Raw genomic sequence first — 17,768 nt, 5'->3', positions numbered from 1 at the left:
TTCCACGGGACAGACGATCTCGGGCTTCAGGCCTTGGAGCCTGGGAACTATATCCCTGCCGTAGGTTGTTCAACGAACGGTAGATTGGTGGACTTCGGTGCATGGACTCAGAGCATATAGGTGGTTCGGCGGTGAACTGAAGATTATCAGGTGATTTTGCCTTCTTCTTCTTTTTTTTTTTAGCAACATCAGGTGATTTTGCCTTGAGACGTTGCCACTCCGCAGCGAGCTGCGAGTGAGTGAGGATATGTCTGGTCGGGGACCATAGAAATTTGCTAAAATTGCCTCGCCCAGCATTCAACCAAAGACAACTAAAATTAAATGTTTAAGATTGTTATTTTGATTGAGTCAAATAATTTTGTCAGAGTCGGTACCAAATATAGGATCTAAATATATGTTTTGTTGTTTCAGCCACCTCGTTTCGTCTTGCTCACTCATACAAGAGTATTCATTTGTTTTTGCTAGCCCAAAAGCGCCATTTGGCATGCTTTTGTTAGCAAGGGAAAACTTGTCCATGTAGGCCTCGAGGTACTCCGACCGGATATCCAAACAAACAATCTTGTAGCACGTTCTCACTTGGGCCTTGTTTAGTTCCCGGAAAATTTTGCAAAATTTTTCAGATTTCCCGTCACATCGAATCTTTAGACGCATGCATGGAGTATTAAATATAGACGAAAATAAACTAATTGCACAGTTTGGTCGAAATTGACAAGACGAATCTTTTAACCCTAGTTAGTCCATAATTGGACAATATTTGTCAAATACAAACGAAAGTGTCACTATTCATATTTTGCAAAAAATTTTGGAAGTAAACAAGGCCTTGGAAAAGGGTGGTGAATCTTGGGGAGGCATCATGGGGAAAAAAAATAACATGGTCATCGGGGGAAAATAGACGTTGCTTTTCTAGTTGCCAAGGAAAAGGTCACAAGAGAAATAAATGGCATGAGAGAGGTCACACTTAGCCATTTTTCTCATGAACTTCATGACTAGGTGTGTGTCGACTGCACTGGCGGACGCAGTATATGGACATGGGTGTACAGATGTACACCCAATAATTTTGAGAAAAAAATTACAGACACTATACATTTGTATGTATTGTACATATAAGTAGACCAAATTATATATATTTGATCCAAGTAAAGGAGTGTTTGATTGGAGGGACTAAAGCTCGATAGGTATTGTAGCATATTTGTAACTATAACAATTAATGTCTAATCATAGACTAATTAGGTTTAAAAAATTATCCCGCAAATTATTCTCTAGCTGTGTTTTTTGTTTCGTAAATAGTCTATATTTAATACTTCGTGCATATATCCAAACATTCGATGTGATAGAGACTAAAGTTTAATATGGGTAACCAAACAGGGCCTAAGAGTAAAAAGGCCACGTTTCTTGCCTCCTCGCCTCTACCATCTAGGTGGGTCTGACTGCTAGCTCAAGAAGCAAACTCACGGAGGGAACCAGCCAACCAGGAGTGATGCCCTCTGCTCGTCGCCTCAAGCACTTGCCTGCCTACTTGAACTCACCTTTCCCAATTGACCAACAAATTTTGTTCCCCACCTGCGCCGCTCGGCCACCTAGGGTTTGATTTCAATGGCATTGGCACAAAGTCGACACCAGTAGGCGGCACAACAGCCGCACAGAGAACACACCATGACACAAAAAATTTGTAATGTTCCTTAATTAATTATACTAATGTACTTTATACTCAAGTACTGTTTGCTTTAAATTGATAGACATTTAGTACATAGTATGCTATAATGGTTTGGTTCTTATGTGTATCTATATACACCATATACACCCAATCTTCAATTCCTGCGTCCGCCACTGGTCGACTGTCGAGTGAGCTTAAAATGAGGCAATGTGCGGGTGAGTTTTGGGGCATCAAGATTTTAGGCCATTCGTTTAGGGCACTGTTGGACTCTTTGTTTTCACGCAAGGCCAAAACCAGATTTTTAACTTTTTTTTCTAGGCATTGTTGAAGATTCATTATTTTTTTAATGGAAGAGCCCTAAATTATTTTCATAATAAATATTACATTTAGGACTATTGAGTAAGCTGACAACAACAAAACCTTGATGACGTGCTCACATTTTTTGGCATGTTCCGTGCAAAAATACTTTCTTCAACCCCTTCTTCTTCCCTTCTCATCTCTCCTACTAGTGGAACCCGCGCGCCATCGCGCGGTTGGATTAGGAAGCATGCTTATATTAATATGTAGCCTTTTGATAGCAAGATCATGATGATAGATAGACGTAAAAAAATATTGGATTTCACATACAATTTTTTTTATTGCAACTGAAAATTATAGTGCACTGAAACCAGTAGTAGTTAGTAACAACAAAGAACCTAATTGTTCAAATCCAATGGTGCCGACAATAGTAATAACAAGGAACTCAATTGTTTGGTGCCGACAAAATGTTAGGTATACATCGCCAACATTAAAAAGAAGAGTGGTACTGGAACTCTACTTTGGCCATTTTCCCCACCAAGCTCAAATACTCAGCAGTCAAGAATTTTGGAATATTTAGTTTCTCTTAAATCTCAAGTACAAATTTTTACATGGCTTGTAAATATGGTAAAGCCACTAATTGACAGTATAATAGTTTCTCATAATGTCCATATTTGTAACTGCTCTTGCACGACTAACAGAACCAAAGAAGTATTTCGAAGCAATTTATCTATCTATTCAGTGCACAATCACTTTCTTATTCACCTCTTCGCAATGTGACTGAATATACCTGAAAACAAGAGGCAGTTGTGTTAGTTGTATTTGAGGTGTATGCAAACATGAACCATAAGAGAGGACAATGAAACCACAAATGGTGGAAAGTTCCCATATGCTTGTGATAGTAATTATACAAAGCGATCTCCTCAAGGCTAAATAAAAGAACATAGATGGTACACGATCAACCAGATTGAATCTAGAAGCTTAAATATATAAAACAAGTTATAGCCGACCACTGAATGACTATCCACACACTGGAAGGACTTACTGCTGTGAGCCTAGGGATTCAGACTTGCTACCAGTGCAACATTCAATGGAAGGAAAATAATCAAGAGCTAGAAAAGAATGTTCACACAACTGAGTGAGGGAAAAGGAGTCACCACATCAAAAAAGGAAAAATAAAAGGCACTTCCTGAGATAAGGAACCTGTTTGTAGACTGCATCTGGTCAGATTATACCATTTGAATACATTAGCAGTATAATTAAATCAAGGCCCATTTTAACAGCTGACATATTTAAATAACTTAAAAAAAGACATAAACGTTGATAGCTTTATGAAGGTACTGAGTCCTGTGTATATAGGCTTGTGTTTTGACTTTTGAGCATATGACAGAGGAAGGCTAACTCAAACAATATAAACATGGCATGAATAAGCAGCAAATACTTCAACAATGGAGGTACATTTGAGCAAAAAGCAGAGATTGCGGTGATATATTGCCTCTAATTGGTTCTGGTCTCTTGAAAACTCATCAATACAAAGCTATATACTTGCTATGATAAGTTGATAACTGAATTTCTTATCAAGAAAAAGAAGATCAGTTTGGCATAGCCAGAAGTATGTATGAGGATCTACATAAGTCAAGAGGCATAACTGAGATATCTCGAACCTGTTTTTTTTTCTTACATTTTTTTTGTTGAACCCATTTAGATGTTAACATACAATAAAACTAAAAAGGACAGGATATCCTAAATACATATGGACAGCTTCAATACAATTAGGTAAATTATAATATGTAGTGAAGGAATCATGCATTTTCAGTTTAGAACTAAGTGCCTAAATTTGTTGCCAAACCATACATAAAGAGGACTCCTAAAGCTATATGACTCTGCAGCATCAAATTGACAGATAAATAATAATATCCAAATGTTTTCAGAAGCACATTAATGGGAAAGGCAAAAACATCTCCCTGATTAATGGGGAAAAAATGACAAACATAACTAATAATTTAAGTCGATAACGAAAACTTTAATATAGTAAGGGACATCACATGATTATATATATAACTGTTGTACCTATCTACGCCAAGAACATAAACAACAACAGCATAGATGGTAAAATTGAGTAAATGAAATTGATTTGCGGAAGATGTGACCTGTCCAGTAAATATGAAACCAAAAACAAGCACATTAAGAAACTGGAGCTAATTGAAGACAATAAGCATTCAAAAATTAACACCTCAACAACAGAAAATCTAAAAATATTTACTGCTCTTTGGTTTAGGATATATTAGTGCCTAATAAAAACTCATATATCCATATTTATGAAAACTGATCCACAGTATCTAAGAAATATCCACCAAATCAATGTTTACATAATTACATACATATAAATCGAATAAGACAACCAGCAGGCACTTGCTCACATGGTCGCTGCATGGCTGCTCTGCTTTGTTGCGTCACTTGAGTTGTGTTCATCTACCTGCATCTGCGCTGAACTAAAAAGAAGACATCAGTACTGAATTAGAACTGGGATGCTGAAGCAAAACACAACATACATAATCAGCGCTGGCTGATCCCTGTCGTCGAGCAGAGTGAGGGCAATGGGGGTCGTGCCACCACGATTGCTAAAGCTACGGTACATGCCCCCATCCTTACTAATTGTGGCGAATAGACAAGGGCAGGCACCTAGGGTTTCATGGACCATAGGCCGAGACGGGGACCAGTGAGAGGGAGCCGCTTGGGGGGGGTGAAAGGTCCTTGTTTGGTTTTGGTAATTGAGTGACAACTTAGGTGGACTAATAGTGTTTATGTGAGATACACAGGAAATTAGTCCACAGGTGATGATGGAGGAGCTCATTACATATGAGACATGACATGGAGTCATGTGACCAAGGTGGAGAAGATCAAGATGAGGCTTGGCTTGATGGACCGGTTGCAAGAGTGAAGGGCAAGTCGGAGGCTTTGAAGCGAGGGACCGCGTGTGACGGTGAAGCTTGAGCAAGACTTGGCGCCGATGGACCGAGGCAACGGTGAAGAGCAAGTGAGGTCAAGATCGATGAACCAATACGGTCACATGATGATATGAAGTGGATCATATCATTTGGTGATTGGTTGGTGCATGTGTTGCATCAACATTGGAGGAGATGGAATGGAAAGCGCAAGGCAAAGGTATAACCTAGGGCATTTCCATTTCACCGGTCATAGGAGTGTAGAGAAGTTTATGACCGGATTTAGGATAGATGGCCGTACTATCAAGAGGGGCAAACTTGTTTGCATATCGGTCATCTAGTGCCACTTGAGCGATCTAACTTTGCATACGTGTTAGGATCGAGTGGCGTGGCAAGTTTAAGAGGCTAACTCCTTTGAGAAAATGATTGTGAAAATGCTAACACACGTGCACATGTTGGTTTACACATTGTGGTGTTGGCACACTTTGAGAAGGGAGTTGAAGTTTGAAGGGTTGAGAGAGGATGGGTTCCTCTCTCCCTCCCGCCGAGCTTGCGAGGCGGGATTCGGCGCTTTTCGAGAAAATGAAGTGCATATTTTTCTATTTGCGCCGGTGGGAAATTTAGAGAAGTCGGGGGAGTGTTTTCTCACTGAGAAACACTCACCGGACGCTGAGTGCGGAGGCACCGGACGCTGGCCTCAGCGTCTGGTGAGCTTGACCCTGCTAGGGTTAAGCACCGGACGCACTCTGAGAGCGTCCGGTGGTTAGCGTCCGGTGTGAGGGGTTTTTGCAACCCTCTCTGCGCACGAGTCCGGTGAGCACCGGACCGTCCGGTGCCTAGCGTCCGGTGAGGTCGCGAGTTTGACAAACTCTCTGCGCGTGAGTCCGGTGAGCACCGGACCGTCCGGTGCCCATCGTCCGGTGGTGCTGTGCAGGCGCGCGTGCGAAGTAGCCGTTGGCGGCAACAGTCGACTTCAAACGGCTAGTGACACGTGGCGGTCAGCTGAGCACCGGACGCTGGGTGTTGAGCGTCTGGTGGCTCCTTGAGAGCGTCCGGTGCTCACGTGTTTTGCCCAGTGAAGGGGCAACGGCTAGTTTAGCCCTTGGGGCTATAAATAGAAATGTTGGCCGGCCTTGGCCGATGCTGAGCACCCTTGGGACTTAGTGTCCATGCTTGGGGAGTGCTAGGAAGGCCTCTAACTCACTTGTGCTTGCAAGAGTGTGAATCAATAGCGAGTGAGTGATTCTAGTGCGTTGCATTGAGAGATTGCATCGAGTGGCACTAGGTGTTCGTGTTGCAAGCCGGTGGTGCTTGTTACTCTTGGAGGTTGCCACCTCCTAGACGGCTTGGTGGCTTGTGACTCCGTCGAAGCACGCAAGGAGATTGTGCGGTGCTCCGGAGAAGAGATTGTGAGGGGTACGGTGCTCACCCCGCGGGGATCGCGAAGAGCAACTCTAGTTGAGCGAGACGTGAAGAGCGACAAGTGGTCCGGCCGGGTCAAGTGCTAGAGCTTGTGGTAAGCACTCCACGTGGGAGAGTGTGACTTGTGGGTCACCACTAGCAAGAGGACCGGCGGCAACCTTGGAGCTTGTCTCAACGGGGACGTAGCTTGGTGGCAACCAAGTGAACCTCGGGAGAAAATCATCGTGTCAACATTGTTCTTCCCGTTGGTTTGCAAGTCCCTAACACAAGCTTGTTCTTACGTTCATATACTTGTGCTTGTGTAGTTGCTCTTGTAATTAGTTAGCTTGTGTAGCTTGCTAGTTACCTTCTTGCTTGTGTAGCTAGAAGTAGTTCCCTTGCGTGACTAATTTGGTTTGTGTAACCTTGTTAGTCACATTGCTTAGTTTGTGTAGCTAAGTAAGTTGCGCTCTCTAATTTGGCATTAGTTGCCTTATTATTGAGCTTGCTAGTGAGCTTAGGCTTTGTGCGCTTTGCCTCACTAGTTTGTGTAGGAGCTCCCTCGGTTTGTAAGTACTAGTTGCATAGGTTTGTGTGACCTTGCTCCTAGATTTGATTAGGTGAGCTCTTGCTTAGGTAGCACCTTGCTTGCTTGTTTAGGATCTTTTCAAGGTGCTAGAGAACTTAGATAGAGGGGTGTAGTCTTGGCTAGACCGATAGTTTTAATTCCGCATTTGTTTCGGTTAGCCGGCGTAATATATTTTAGAAAGGACTATTCACCCCCCCTCTAGTCCGCCATCTCGACCCTTCAGGGGGGGCACCCGCACCGAAGGTCACCGGCGGGGCGCCGTGCCGTGCCCGGGGACGTCTGGCGCCGGGGCTGTAGCCTGGGGGCGCCGCCGCCCTGTGAGCGTGCCGCACGGTGAGGCGATAGCGCTGGGCCCGGCGGGCACGCCACCACGGCGGCAGAGAGGGAGCACAGGGCGGCGGGGGCGGACGACGGGGAGGAAAGGAGAGAGAGGGAGGAAGGAGCAGCAGCTGCCGCCGCGTCGGAGGCGGCGCCGTCGCTCGTAGCGCCGGGAGGACGAGGCACAGAGCGCGACGCATGAGAGAGAAGGGGAAGAATCTGGAAGGAGAAGCTGAAGCCGCGGTATATATTTGGTTTACCAGATTCTGACGAGAAGCAGGAGAAGTAGAGGAGAAGTGAGAGAAGCTAATGAGAAACAGGAGAAGCCGTTATAGGCAAGAATCCGCTTCAAAAGATCTGGACCGTTGAACGCAGGATCGAACGACCTCGTGAATTCCGGATGACGTGGACCCTGCTTCTCTCCCTGGAAGCCGTCGGAGAATTTAGGGGAGAATGGTCATCCCCCTCATGTAGCTGCTAGAGCCTAAAGCCAAACATTTCAAGTGCCTTCCACTCCCCTCTTCGCCCACTCCTATACCGCATTCAATTGATATCTATAACAAGCAATCCCTCTCAAAATACAACCATGATCATAGATTTATTTTCCCTATTTGTCATTTATCCATCCTATATGTCCTAGACTTCATGCAGGGACAGAGCCACAATATTAGCAATGATGTCACTTGATAGCAGCAACTTGTGCAAAGTCAATGGAAAATTACTATGGACATTCGAGACAATGACATAACATGTCTACCGTTACTATGTGAGTGACATCAGTGATTCCTAGTTCTAGATTCTCCCTTGACTGTGTGTGTGAAAGACGCGGAGCCTACCGAGAATGTTAAAACCATTGTGTCAAACTCTTGAGACATGTTTGACATTGACACAACCTAACTCATCATCTCATCATGTTGTTAAGCTTCATCTCCTAACTTCATCGATAACCATAACCTATCCTAGTTATCATTTGTGTTCTAGCTACAAGAACCAGCTTTCTTGGCTACCTTAGTTGCACACAAGCCTCGCCAGTAATGTGGAGGAGTAGGGACCCTCAATCGTCCAATCTAGTCATAGTTATGTTTTGTTCTATGGGCCACTGGAGGATATCACCTTTGTTGATTCATTGCTAGAAGCCTGCTAGCATTTTTTCATGTCATTGTGGTTTTTGCAAGGTTGATGGCATTGGTGGGGATGATCATGATCCTTGTTTGCATTTGTGTGACGTTGGCTCGCTGGATTCCATCTCAAAACGGCAGGGAAGTTATTTAGACTTTCAATTTCAGTATGACTAGTGCTAGTGGTGCTAGATTGATGGTCCTTTGATCATTTTCAACGATGAGGTGGCCAATGCTCTTTTGATGTGTCAAATGCTTACGGGAGAGTTCCTGTGTTGTTGTATCATGCAACATTTCTAAATGTTTGGAACATGTCGTCATGGATGATTAGAACATTGTCAATGACAGGTTGTTGGCACTGAGTTTCTGAATTATTGGAACTAGGCAATTGTCAATGACATCTATTATAGGTGAAAAAATATTATGAGATCTCAATTTATTCTAGACAAAAATATAATCACACTCTCAATTAAACATAATTTCTTCGCTCGAAAGAATGATCTAGACTCTCTCTCTCTTCGAAGCTTGGCGCTACAAGATCGTATTTTAGGGATATGGATTCCTAAGCATTTGCATCTGGTTTTTACTCTTTTGTTATTCTTATTATTATGAAAGAAAAAAATATAAGGGAATCATTACAACTTTGCCAAGAGGACAGTTTATACCTCGCGCCGTCGGAGTTGCTGTCGCTGGTGTTCGTTCGAGATGGATACTACCAGCGGATAGCAACTGCCGCTGCCAGCAGACGAGCGATGAAAAAGGCCGCCTGTGTCTAGCCGCCAAGTCATCGTTCGGACGCTGGCGCCTCCCCACAGGTAAAAAGCTTCAAAGGCGCCCCGCCGCGTGGAGATGCTTCTAGCGCCCGTCCAGGTGTGGACTCGGCATGACATGACAACTCACCTCCATCAATTCGTCCGCTACGGACCCCGACGCGGGATCTCCTGTGGCAGCAAGCCACGACCACGCCGGACCACCGTGCTCCGCTACCGCTGCTGAAAGCGCGAAGCCTCGAACTCAAAGACACGGCTCAGCGAGAAGTCGTCCGCCCGCAGGCGCAGGGGATCCCTCGTCTTATCTCCTTGCTATTACTCTGACACGAAACCTATCCGCAATAAACAATCCGGCGGGCCGGCCGGACTGCCGGCCCCCTCTGCCGGTCGAGTCGGACGCCGGGAAGACGCTGAAGCACGGTGCTGCAGCCCAGCTCTCCCTTCACTAGCGCGAGTACTAGCGAGTGACCGCGGCTATAAACTCCCCCGTCCCGTTGGGCACGCGCACAAATCATGTGTCACTCACCGACCGGACTTCCGTAAACGCCACCAAACCTCTGACCCTTCTCGGGGCCAAGGCCAAAGACGAGAGAGCACACGGCACGACACCAGCGCTTCCCCCACGTTCCGAGCGCCTCCCGTCGCGTCCCGTCCCGTCCTCCTTGCTCGCATTCCGAGTTCCAGCCAGCCAGCCAGCCAGCCAACCAACTGAACCAACCACCGCTCCTTCTTCCTTCCTCCCCCCCTCGTCTCACCACCGAGAGCCTCCGAGAGCTGAGCTGCGAGAGAGGGAGGAAAAAAAATAATCCGACGGAAACGACAAGGGCGCGGCGAGGGCGGGGACGGGGAGGCCCTGCTGGGCGCGGGGGCGCCAAGCGCATGGCGTCGTCGAGGGTGATGCCGTCGTCCTCGCCGTCGCACACGGCCTCGGATCTCGCGCGCCTGGCGCAGGCCGCCAGCAGGCCCGGCGGCGGCGGCGGCGGCAGCGGGCTGGGCTCCATGAACGTGGAGGAGCTCCTCCGCGGCATCTACGGCGAGATGCCCACCCCGGCGCCGCCCGCGTCGGAGCCCGAACGCCCGATGTCGCCGGCCCCGGCGCCGGAGATCGCCACGCGGAAGACGGCGGAGCAGGTGTGGAAGGAGATCACTGGCGGAGGTGCCACCGGGGAAGCCGTGGCTCCCGTGGCGGCTCAGGCTGCCGTACCTGCTGGCGCCGGAGGCGCCACCGGCGGCCCGGAGATGACGCTGGAGGACTTCCTGGCCAGGGAGGGCGCGGTGAAGGACGATGAGGTTAGGATTTCGGGCCCCTCTGCGCCGGTCATGGGGTTCCTGGGCGGAACGGAGGGCGTGGGTGTGCCTGGCGGCGGAGGCGGGAGGGGAAGGAAGCGGCAGCTTATGGATCCAGTGGATCGCGCTGCGATGCAGCGACAGAAACGAATGATCAAAAACCGCGAGTCTGCTGCCCGGTCACGGGAGAGGAAGCAGGTGGGTGCACCGTGCATAGTTGTTGCAGTTTAACGTGATTAAGCTTCGAATTCTGCGAATGTAATCTTTTGCTCGGTTGCTGAAGGCCTATATCGCCGAGCTAGAATCGCTGGTAACGCAGCTCGAGGAGGAGAATGCCGAGTTGTTGAGAGAACAGGTAACACTCGACTCTGACACATTCATGAGGTTTGTATGGGAAACTGTATTGCTAGGATTTTTTTTAAGTATCCATGATTAGGTGAGTTCAAACACAATGTCATTCTTACAGCACTTAGCGTTGGGTTCTGCAGCCAAAATGTATCGTGGTGACACTTATTTTCAGTAACCTTTTAGGATTTCTAGACTAGTGGATAGCGCAGCACCAAAACAAGCTCGCAATACAAAATCTTACAAAAATCATGTAAACCATATACATGTAAGTCCCAATGCTTGTATATAAATGTATAATAGTTACATACAGGGCCCGTTACATAGTTCTGTTTACCTGTGATGTAACTGGGTTGAATTTTTGAGGAAAAAAACCCGTGCTCACCATATGCTATTTCCCCCAGTTCATTTCTCTGCTATGCATGATCTGAATGTGTCTGAAACCATTCTTTTCAGAGACCAGTGCTTCATGAATGTTCATACCTTCTAAATGATGTTATCATTCCCTTATCATAAGCTTTTGATGTTATCATTCCCTTATTGTAAGCTTTTGTCATGTATTTCAGGAAGAGCGGCACCAGAAGCGGCTTAAAGAGGTAACTTTCTTTGGTTCGTGTTAATTTGACTATATTGCAATAAAATGGGGTGTGAAGTGCATATACGTATTATGTTAGTTTATATGGCCCATTAAATTCAAAGATTATTCAAATTTGGTTGGATAACATTTGAAACGAGTTTAGGATACATTACTTGGGAGTATTTAGTCAAATAATATACCTTTGGAACGGCTGAACCATCACTACAGAAAGCATAAAGCAGCCTTTCATCTCAGTTTAGCACTCCTGTTCCTGAATATGAGAAGAATTTGTCTTCAACGAGAACATACGTAAGGACCATAATCATGGTTAACAGACACTGCTCATGCTTAGAATAAGCAACTTCCTATGATTTCTCGAATCTGGAAGTTTGGTATCCTTTGCCTATTTGACACTCCAATGAGCTAACGTGCCTAAGGCTCCTTTGTAGCCGGCCAAAGTGGTTTGGCAAATAGATAACATTTGATGTTGATAGCTTGCAATTGCGATGCAGCAACACATGACAAGTGTGAGATTGTCCTTTTCATCTTTCACTTTCTCTTGGGCCAATTTGCTTCTCAAGATGGTGAACTGCATACACCTGTGTTTAAAAAAGGCTGGAGCCTGCAATCCTGAACGTACTTCTCTGTTGCATCCCCATTTGTCAAGCTGAAGCCGAATGAAATTAAATATCGTGTAGTTTTGTCACTATCAATAGGAGTTGGGACGACGACGTTTTCTCAACACCGTTCATGCAAATGGTCAAATATGGAACTATGAAATAAGCATATCGCATATCCACCTCCATTTGGATTTTTTTGGGTGGGGATCACATCCCTTTTTTTTTACCATCCACTTTGTCTAAAGGTGATCACTAGTTAAATGGTTAATGATGGTTAGTATATTGTACTAACTAGTATTTGTTATCATGAAGTTATGATTGGCAAGTGTTGTGCTGATTAGTGTACAACTGCTGGGTCAATCAGAGGATTATTTATTAGTGATAATTAATATGTTTATAATGAACTAGTAATTATTATGACGATGTTAACGTTAAAAAATATTGATAAGTGTAATGATTTATAAGACATAATTTAGTTAAACTATTCTCATTCTATTCACCTTCGCTCGTACCAAAAAAGAAGTTGACTACCATAACAACTCAACTGAACATACAGCTTGGATGGTCATATCCCCAGAAACATGAATAGGATGATCCCATCCAACCTTTTCTTCTAACTAAGCAGTCTTTTATGGCTCTTCAGTTCGGCTTTGGATTTACTGACTTGAGCAATGTTCATTTGCCTTTATTGGGGAAGCTGTTTTATATGTTTCTCTAAAGAATACATTTGGTTGATGCAGCTCTTGGAACGAGTGACACCTGTCATTCTGAGGAAAAAACCATCACGAGATCTTAGAAGAACGAACTCAATGCAGTGGTAGATTTGAGCCAAGCTCAGTCGCCGTCTCCTTACAGTTATAACATAGAATTTGCCCTTGTATGTCATTTTTCTATTTATATGCGCCAACTTAGTTGTAGTACCTTAGCTGAAATAGCATGGGCAATTAGCCGACACAAAGCTTAAATGAAATCATATTATGTAGGAGTGCTCATGAGTCATGACCAAGAAAGGTGGTTGTTCCTGTCTGGTCGTGTTTCATTCTTCTTGGTTTGTTTTCTATTTCTTGTCAAACCTGGCAAGTAAGTTTAGCAAGGAAGTGGACAGTCTTACTCCAATAAGCAGGCTACTCGAAATCAAACTGAAACATAGTGTCCAGGGGCGCCTACCTACCTGTTTGTAGGCCACCTTATGACCTTATCACAATTCTTATCTTAGATAAAATTAAGCAGGCTTACTAAGTAAATTGAAACATGTTTCAAAAAAAGAAACTATTGAGGCATCGTAATGCTACAGAGCTTCCAGGGGCGTGTACTTTGTGTAGGGCAGCATACCACAATTCAATTCTGTTTTTTCATTCATAAAACTTGGCGCTTCTCTTCCGAAATTTGAAGTTTTTTGGTGCATGAATTATCAAAATACTCAATATAAAGTGCGAAGTTGATGTGATTTGATGACTGCTGGTGCTGATACACCCTTAATAAAAGATAGCAATGATTGGTGATACTGATACTGTACATCCCAATACACCTTCTGGTGACTAAATTCAACTCAATTCAATTCAATTTGCTGGATGAAATCTGGAATAATCACGTTTTTCAAGAACCATAATGGCCTATGAGCATGAGTTCACATGCTACTGGGTACCGGAGAGTTAAGTACAGTTCTTCCTGTAAACATCGCGTTCTTACAGAAATGAAAAAACACAACACATACAAATGCCCTGGTTACTTACGAGGCTCCATCCAGGACATCAGATGAATAGGGATATTGATCCTATAGCTGCCTAGCATCAGCAATGAAGATACTTCCAGACTCGCACCACCCTGCTATCACATCATTGTTGGCACACTGCAGCGATTTGAAAATAACAAGGTTGTCAAAAACATATAGTGTCTCTTGACGCAAGAAACATCTGACTGCATTTGTATTCAGGTAGTTGTGCATTTTTATGCACATATTTGCTGACAAGCTTATACTCTGCATTTATATCATGTTTGGGCTTTTAAATGGGGAGTACCTTTGAAAACCCCAACCAGTTGGAATCCCCTCGAAATGAGAATGCTCGCTCACTTTGTTTCCAATGTCCACAGGTAATCTGCAGTATGTATGTATGTCACAGAGCCTATATTAAATTCAACATAAATGACACTCTATCACGATGGAGGTTTTGCAATACAATTAGGCATCCCACTTTCAATCTTACACATAGAGTAACAGACATGTGATCAAGGTCCACAGAATACAAATCAGATGTATACCTCATAATCAACACCTTGGACGTAGATAAAAGATTGGTCAACTGATGAGAACGAAAGACCTGTAATCTGCACAGGAGAGAAAATAGACTGGCTGAAAACTTCTTCGTGTGATTTTCTGCATGAACATCTTGTTCCTATTTATGCACTTCAAGATTCTTCCAGCAATAAATTACAACATTACATATACATCAAGTAAAATCAGAAGGAATTAAATCAAACCTCATACTTGGAGCAGCCCACCCATCTTGACAGAGCAGACCACCTACATACAAAATGGACACCAAACTGATCAATCAAACCGGACTGATTCAGACAATTGGCCAAAAGCTCTATTGCAGTCTTTCTGTCCATTCTCTGTATCGGGTACAATAAGGAAAATGAACAAAAGATACTGGGATGACAAATGCAAACAGAGTGATTATATGCAGTTGCTCATCAATTCCTTAAAAATTCAACGAAAGCAATCAAAACAACCTGCGAGGATCATAGATGGTGACAGCACGATCAGTTCCGCCACTAGCAATCAGTCCTGAGGGTGAACTACATGTGGAGTATATAGTGTCGCCAACTGATCCAGAAATGCGTTGTATGCATCCTCCATTATTATTCATTCTTATGTCCCAGATGCTCAGCTGCAACTATTTACCATGAGGAAAGACAACAGAAAAAGCAAATTTAACAAAGGCTGAGCTAGAGTCTAACCTGAGAACCTTCCGCAATTGCCAAGAGAGAACTACTTCCATTCACTTGTGGCGAGCATTGAACAAAGCTAAATGAAGATGGATACCATAACCTGCAATTTAAGTTTTACCCGCTAAATCATGCAAATTACAGGATTTAATTGTAAGATTATGGATGCTACTATAGGACCCATGGGTCTACGTGTTGAATTCACAGAAGCCTCTGCATATAAAGTTTGGGCATGCAAACATCGTGTAAGAGAGTTAACGATCGAGTAAGCTAGAGTCATTTTGGGTAGGCTGTAGCCTGTAACATAGGCACTAGCTGTAGCCAACAATGTCATGGGTTAGCATTTATTTTATCTGAAGGGTGTCATTTATCAGCAGAATATGACAGAAAAAAGGCAGTTGGACAAATTGGCATGATGCCAAAATTCTTGCATGAGTAAACTTACGTGCGTAAACTGCGAACATGAATGTCTTGATCATAGATATCAATGGTCTTGCACAACTCACGAGCTACAGCTACCTGAAAAGATCAATAGCATGGATTTTATGTACTCAGTGAACATGCTGGTTCATATGCTAAATCATAGAAAGGTCGCTAGAAAACGTATCAAGTTTTTACAAACTACAAGTCAACAAGGGCAGATTGAAGTAAATATGTAATAAAAAAAATACAAATATACCATGGATTGCTGCATTGGGCTAAAGCATATCCCAGCCCAACTGCCTTCCCCAACACCACAATCACGAGGTGGTACTGAATAGGACGTCCTGTCAATGTCTGAGCAAGTTTAGTACTGATATGCTGTGCCTTCCTTCAAAATCAAAACTAGCACGTACTTGTTTGAAAGAAAAAAAAAATCATATTAACATTCGAGAATGATCATCTTTTTGATAAATTACTAGGTTTGACTTCCAAACGATGGTTAAAACATACGTTGAAACTAGGTTTGATTAGAGCATATGGTATCTACCATGACCAAAATGGAAAAAAAGAGAGAGGCTAAAATAGCAGATCCATTACTACATAACAAGCTCTCTTATTGGCAGAAGCAAAAACATAATCAATGATTTACATATTTTTCATATTTAGTCACACCATGTTTAAGACAAGATAGTGAAGTTACCATCAGCCACAATGTCCAAACGGGATACAATAAGGTGACCATATGAGTCAACCGTTCCAAGAATCAAACAGTCATCTGGAATGCCACAAAACATAAAAGGATTGAAACCAGCTAAATAACCAAAAATCCTTTTGAAGATCCAACAAACCACATCATCAGAAAACTGTAAATATGGTAGGCAATGCTTGCTAGAAAAAAATTGAAGCAAACACTAATCTAATATCATTTCCTCTAGCTATATATAATATAATGTAAGTATGGCATGCTACTCATGCAGGCTCTCTAATATTTATAATAGTTTCAGCTGGTAAAGGTGGATAAGAACTCAAAAGCAGTACCATTCAGCATAGATTTTGGTGGCTACTTGGACGCATATTATAACATTTCCCAAAGGACTATTGCAACTACCACATTTTATTTAAATTGAGAAATAAGATTCTGCACCATGTTATCATTAAATGCTGAAGACTGCACCTTCGCCCTCTGCGAGAGATACACTCTGGATCTCAGAACGATGTGGGCAGCGATCCACAACTGACGAACTTATGACCTTCCATAGAGAATTGTTTTTTCAATAAGCTTAACTGAAAGACAGAGGGAGAAAAACAGAACATCTGAGAATGATGGAATCATACCTGTGCATTATCAGGAATCAAAAGGCTCTCCTTTCCTTTGGACAGCATCGCACCACCAAGGCTTATCTTTCATCTCCAAGGAAAGAGAGGAAAAATCAACCTCACAAACATGTCGTTGTAACAACAGTGAAATGGGCTACACATTCTCGTTCTGCCACTAACATACCTCACTCAGACACTCACCACTGTAATCTCTAACATCAACATGAAATCGGCAATTGGACAATCACACAACAATTTCAGTACCCACAGTTTGCAAGCCCAATGCATTGAGTTTAGGACCTAACATCTAACATCTACCACAATGATATCCAAAGGGGTGTGTTAAAATCACTGCCGAACACTCTAACTAGCTGGTTTACAAGCTAGCATGATTTGCAAAACAGTTCAGTTGTACGAAACGATAGGAGCAATAGTAGGGGACGCAAACCTCGATCCTGTAGACGCGGCAGCCAGAGGCGAGGTAGACAGAGCATGAGGAGCCGGCACCGTTGACCTGACAAGCGGGGAAACCGATGATAAGAGGTAAATCAGAAGAACTCGACTACTCGAGCTGCAGGGTTTAGGGTTTACGAGGTGCCCGTGCTGAGATTGCGCGGTCCCGGTGGGCAGGGACGGCTGCTCGTGTGCATACTTACATGGGCGGCGAGGCGGGTGGGCTGGAGGCTGCCGGGCGTCGGGTCTGAGAGCAGGGCCGGCGGGACGGACGCCTTCCGCAGGCTCCGCGGCACCAGCACCGTCGACCGCATGTTTTTTCTTTCCTTCTCCCGCAGCGAAATCCGCGTGTTCTCGCCGTTCCCCGTTTCCCACTTCTCCCGTCTCACCCGCAGTTGCTGAGTTAAAGGAGGGATATTGAAGTAAAGCAAATTCAGTTTACAGTCTTTCTGATTCATATGAATAAAAATTTTGCCAAAAAACAAAACCAACAACTTTTCTGGTCAAAGATAATATAATTATTATTTTTTGGGTTTCTCACTGGTTAAAGATGAAATTAGAGGATAAAAATATATTAAAAATCTTCATATGATGATTTAGAGAGTGTTATTCTAAAAACTCTTGTAAATAATCTTAAAAGACTATTTGGTATCTAAATGGTTATCTAAGAATTACCCAACATACTTCTAACTCATCCAAATAGGT

The 17,768-nt window shown here is 43.7% G+C and overlaps 2 protein-coding genes across 3 annotated transcripts; one reads left to right on the top strand and one right to left on the bottom strand.

The window, feature by feature from the left end:
- On the top strand, positions 8,777 to 13,066 carry LOC8062379 (G-box-binding factor 4). Its single transcript, XM_002458778.2, has 4 exons — positions 8,777 to 10,577; positions 10,663 to 10,734; positions 11,291 to 11,320; positions 12,662 to 13,066. Exons 1-4 carry the CDS (start codon positions 9,972 to 9,974, stop codon positions 12,740 to 12,742), a joined length of 789 nt encoding a protein of 262 aa, XP_002458823.1. The 5' UTR covers positions 8,777 to 9,971; the 3' UTR covers positions 12,743 to 13,066.
- On the bottom strand, positions 13,433 to 17,452 carry LOC8060976. Of its 2 annotated transcripts, XM_002456648.2 has the most exons (13): positions 17,267 to 17,452; positions 17,059 to 17,124; positions 16,629 to 16,694; positions 16,468 to 16,543; positions 15,994 to 16,068; positions 15,550 to 15,647; positions 15,316 to 15,389; positions 14,883 to 14,973; positions 14,655 to 14,812; positions 14,400 to 14,442; positions 14,181 to 14,246; positions 13,940 to 14,017; positions 13,433 to 13,770 (listed from the first exon to the last, which is right to left on the bottom strand). In XM_002456648.2, exons 1-13 carry the CDS (start codon positions 17,375 to 17,377, stop codon positions 13,696 to 13,698), a joined length of 1,077 nt encoding a protein of 358 aa, XP_002456693.1. In that variant the 5' UTR covers positions 17,378 to 17,452; the 3' UTR covers positions 13,433 to 13,695. The 2 variants fall into 2 exon arrangements, with proteins under 2 accessions (XP_002456693.1, XP_021312722.1); XM_021457047.1 differs by lacking the exon at positions 17,267 to 17,452 and having other exon boundaries at positions 16,629 to 16,701; positions 17,059 to 17,105.

The sequence above is a fragment of the Sorghum bicolor genome, chromosome 3, assembly GCF_000003195.3.
Source record: "Sorghum bicolor cultivar BTx623 chromosome 3, Sorghum_bicolor_NCBIv3, whole genome shotgun sequence".
In the NCBI taxonomy this organism is placed as follows: domain Eukaryota; kingdom Viridiplantae; phylum Streptophyta; class Magnoliopsida; order Poales; family Poaceae; genus Sorghum; species Sorghum bicolor.
The sequence above is the reverse complement of the archived record's forward strand: the minus strand, read 5'-3'. Positions and strand labels throughout refer to the sequence as shown.

Bases quoted from the DNA above. Each gene is read 5' to 3' on its own strand.
- LOC8062379 (XM_002458778.2), top strand. From the start codon at position 9,972: ATGGCGTCGTCGAGGGTGATGCCGTCGTCCTCGCCGTCGCACACGGCC. The intron at 10,578-10,662 runs GTGGGTGCACCG...CGGTTGCTGAAG, and splicing joins GGTCACGGGAGAGGAAGCAG to GCCTATATCGCCGAGCTAGA. The intron at 11,321-12,661 runs GTAACTTTCTTT...TGGTTGATGCAG, and splicing joins ACCAGAAGCGGCTTAAAGAG to CTCTTGGAACGAGTGACACC.
- LOC8060976 (XM_002456648.2), bottom strand. From the start codon at position 17,377: ATGCGGTCGACGGTGCTGGTGCCGCGGAGCCTGCGGAAGGCGTCCGTC. The intron at 14,974-15,315 runs GTAAGTTTACTC...CTTAAATTGCAG, and splicing joins CATGTTCGCAGTTTACGCAC to GTTATGGTATCCATCTTCAT. The intron at 14,813-14,882 runs GTTAGACTCTAG...AAATAGTTGCAG, and splicing joins CAATTGCGGAAGGTTCTCAG to CTGAGCATCTGGGACATAAG.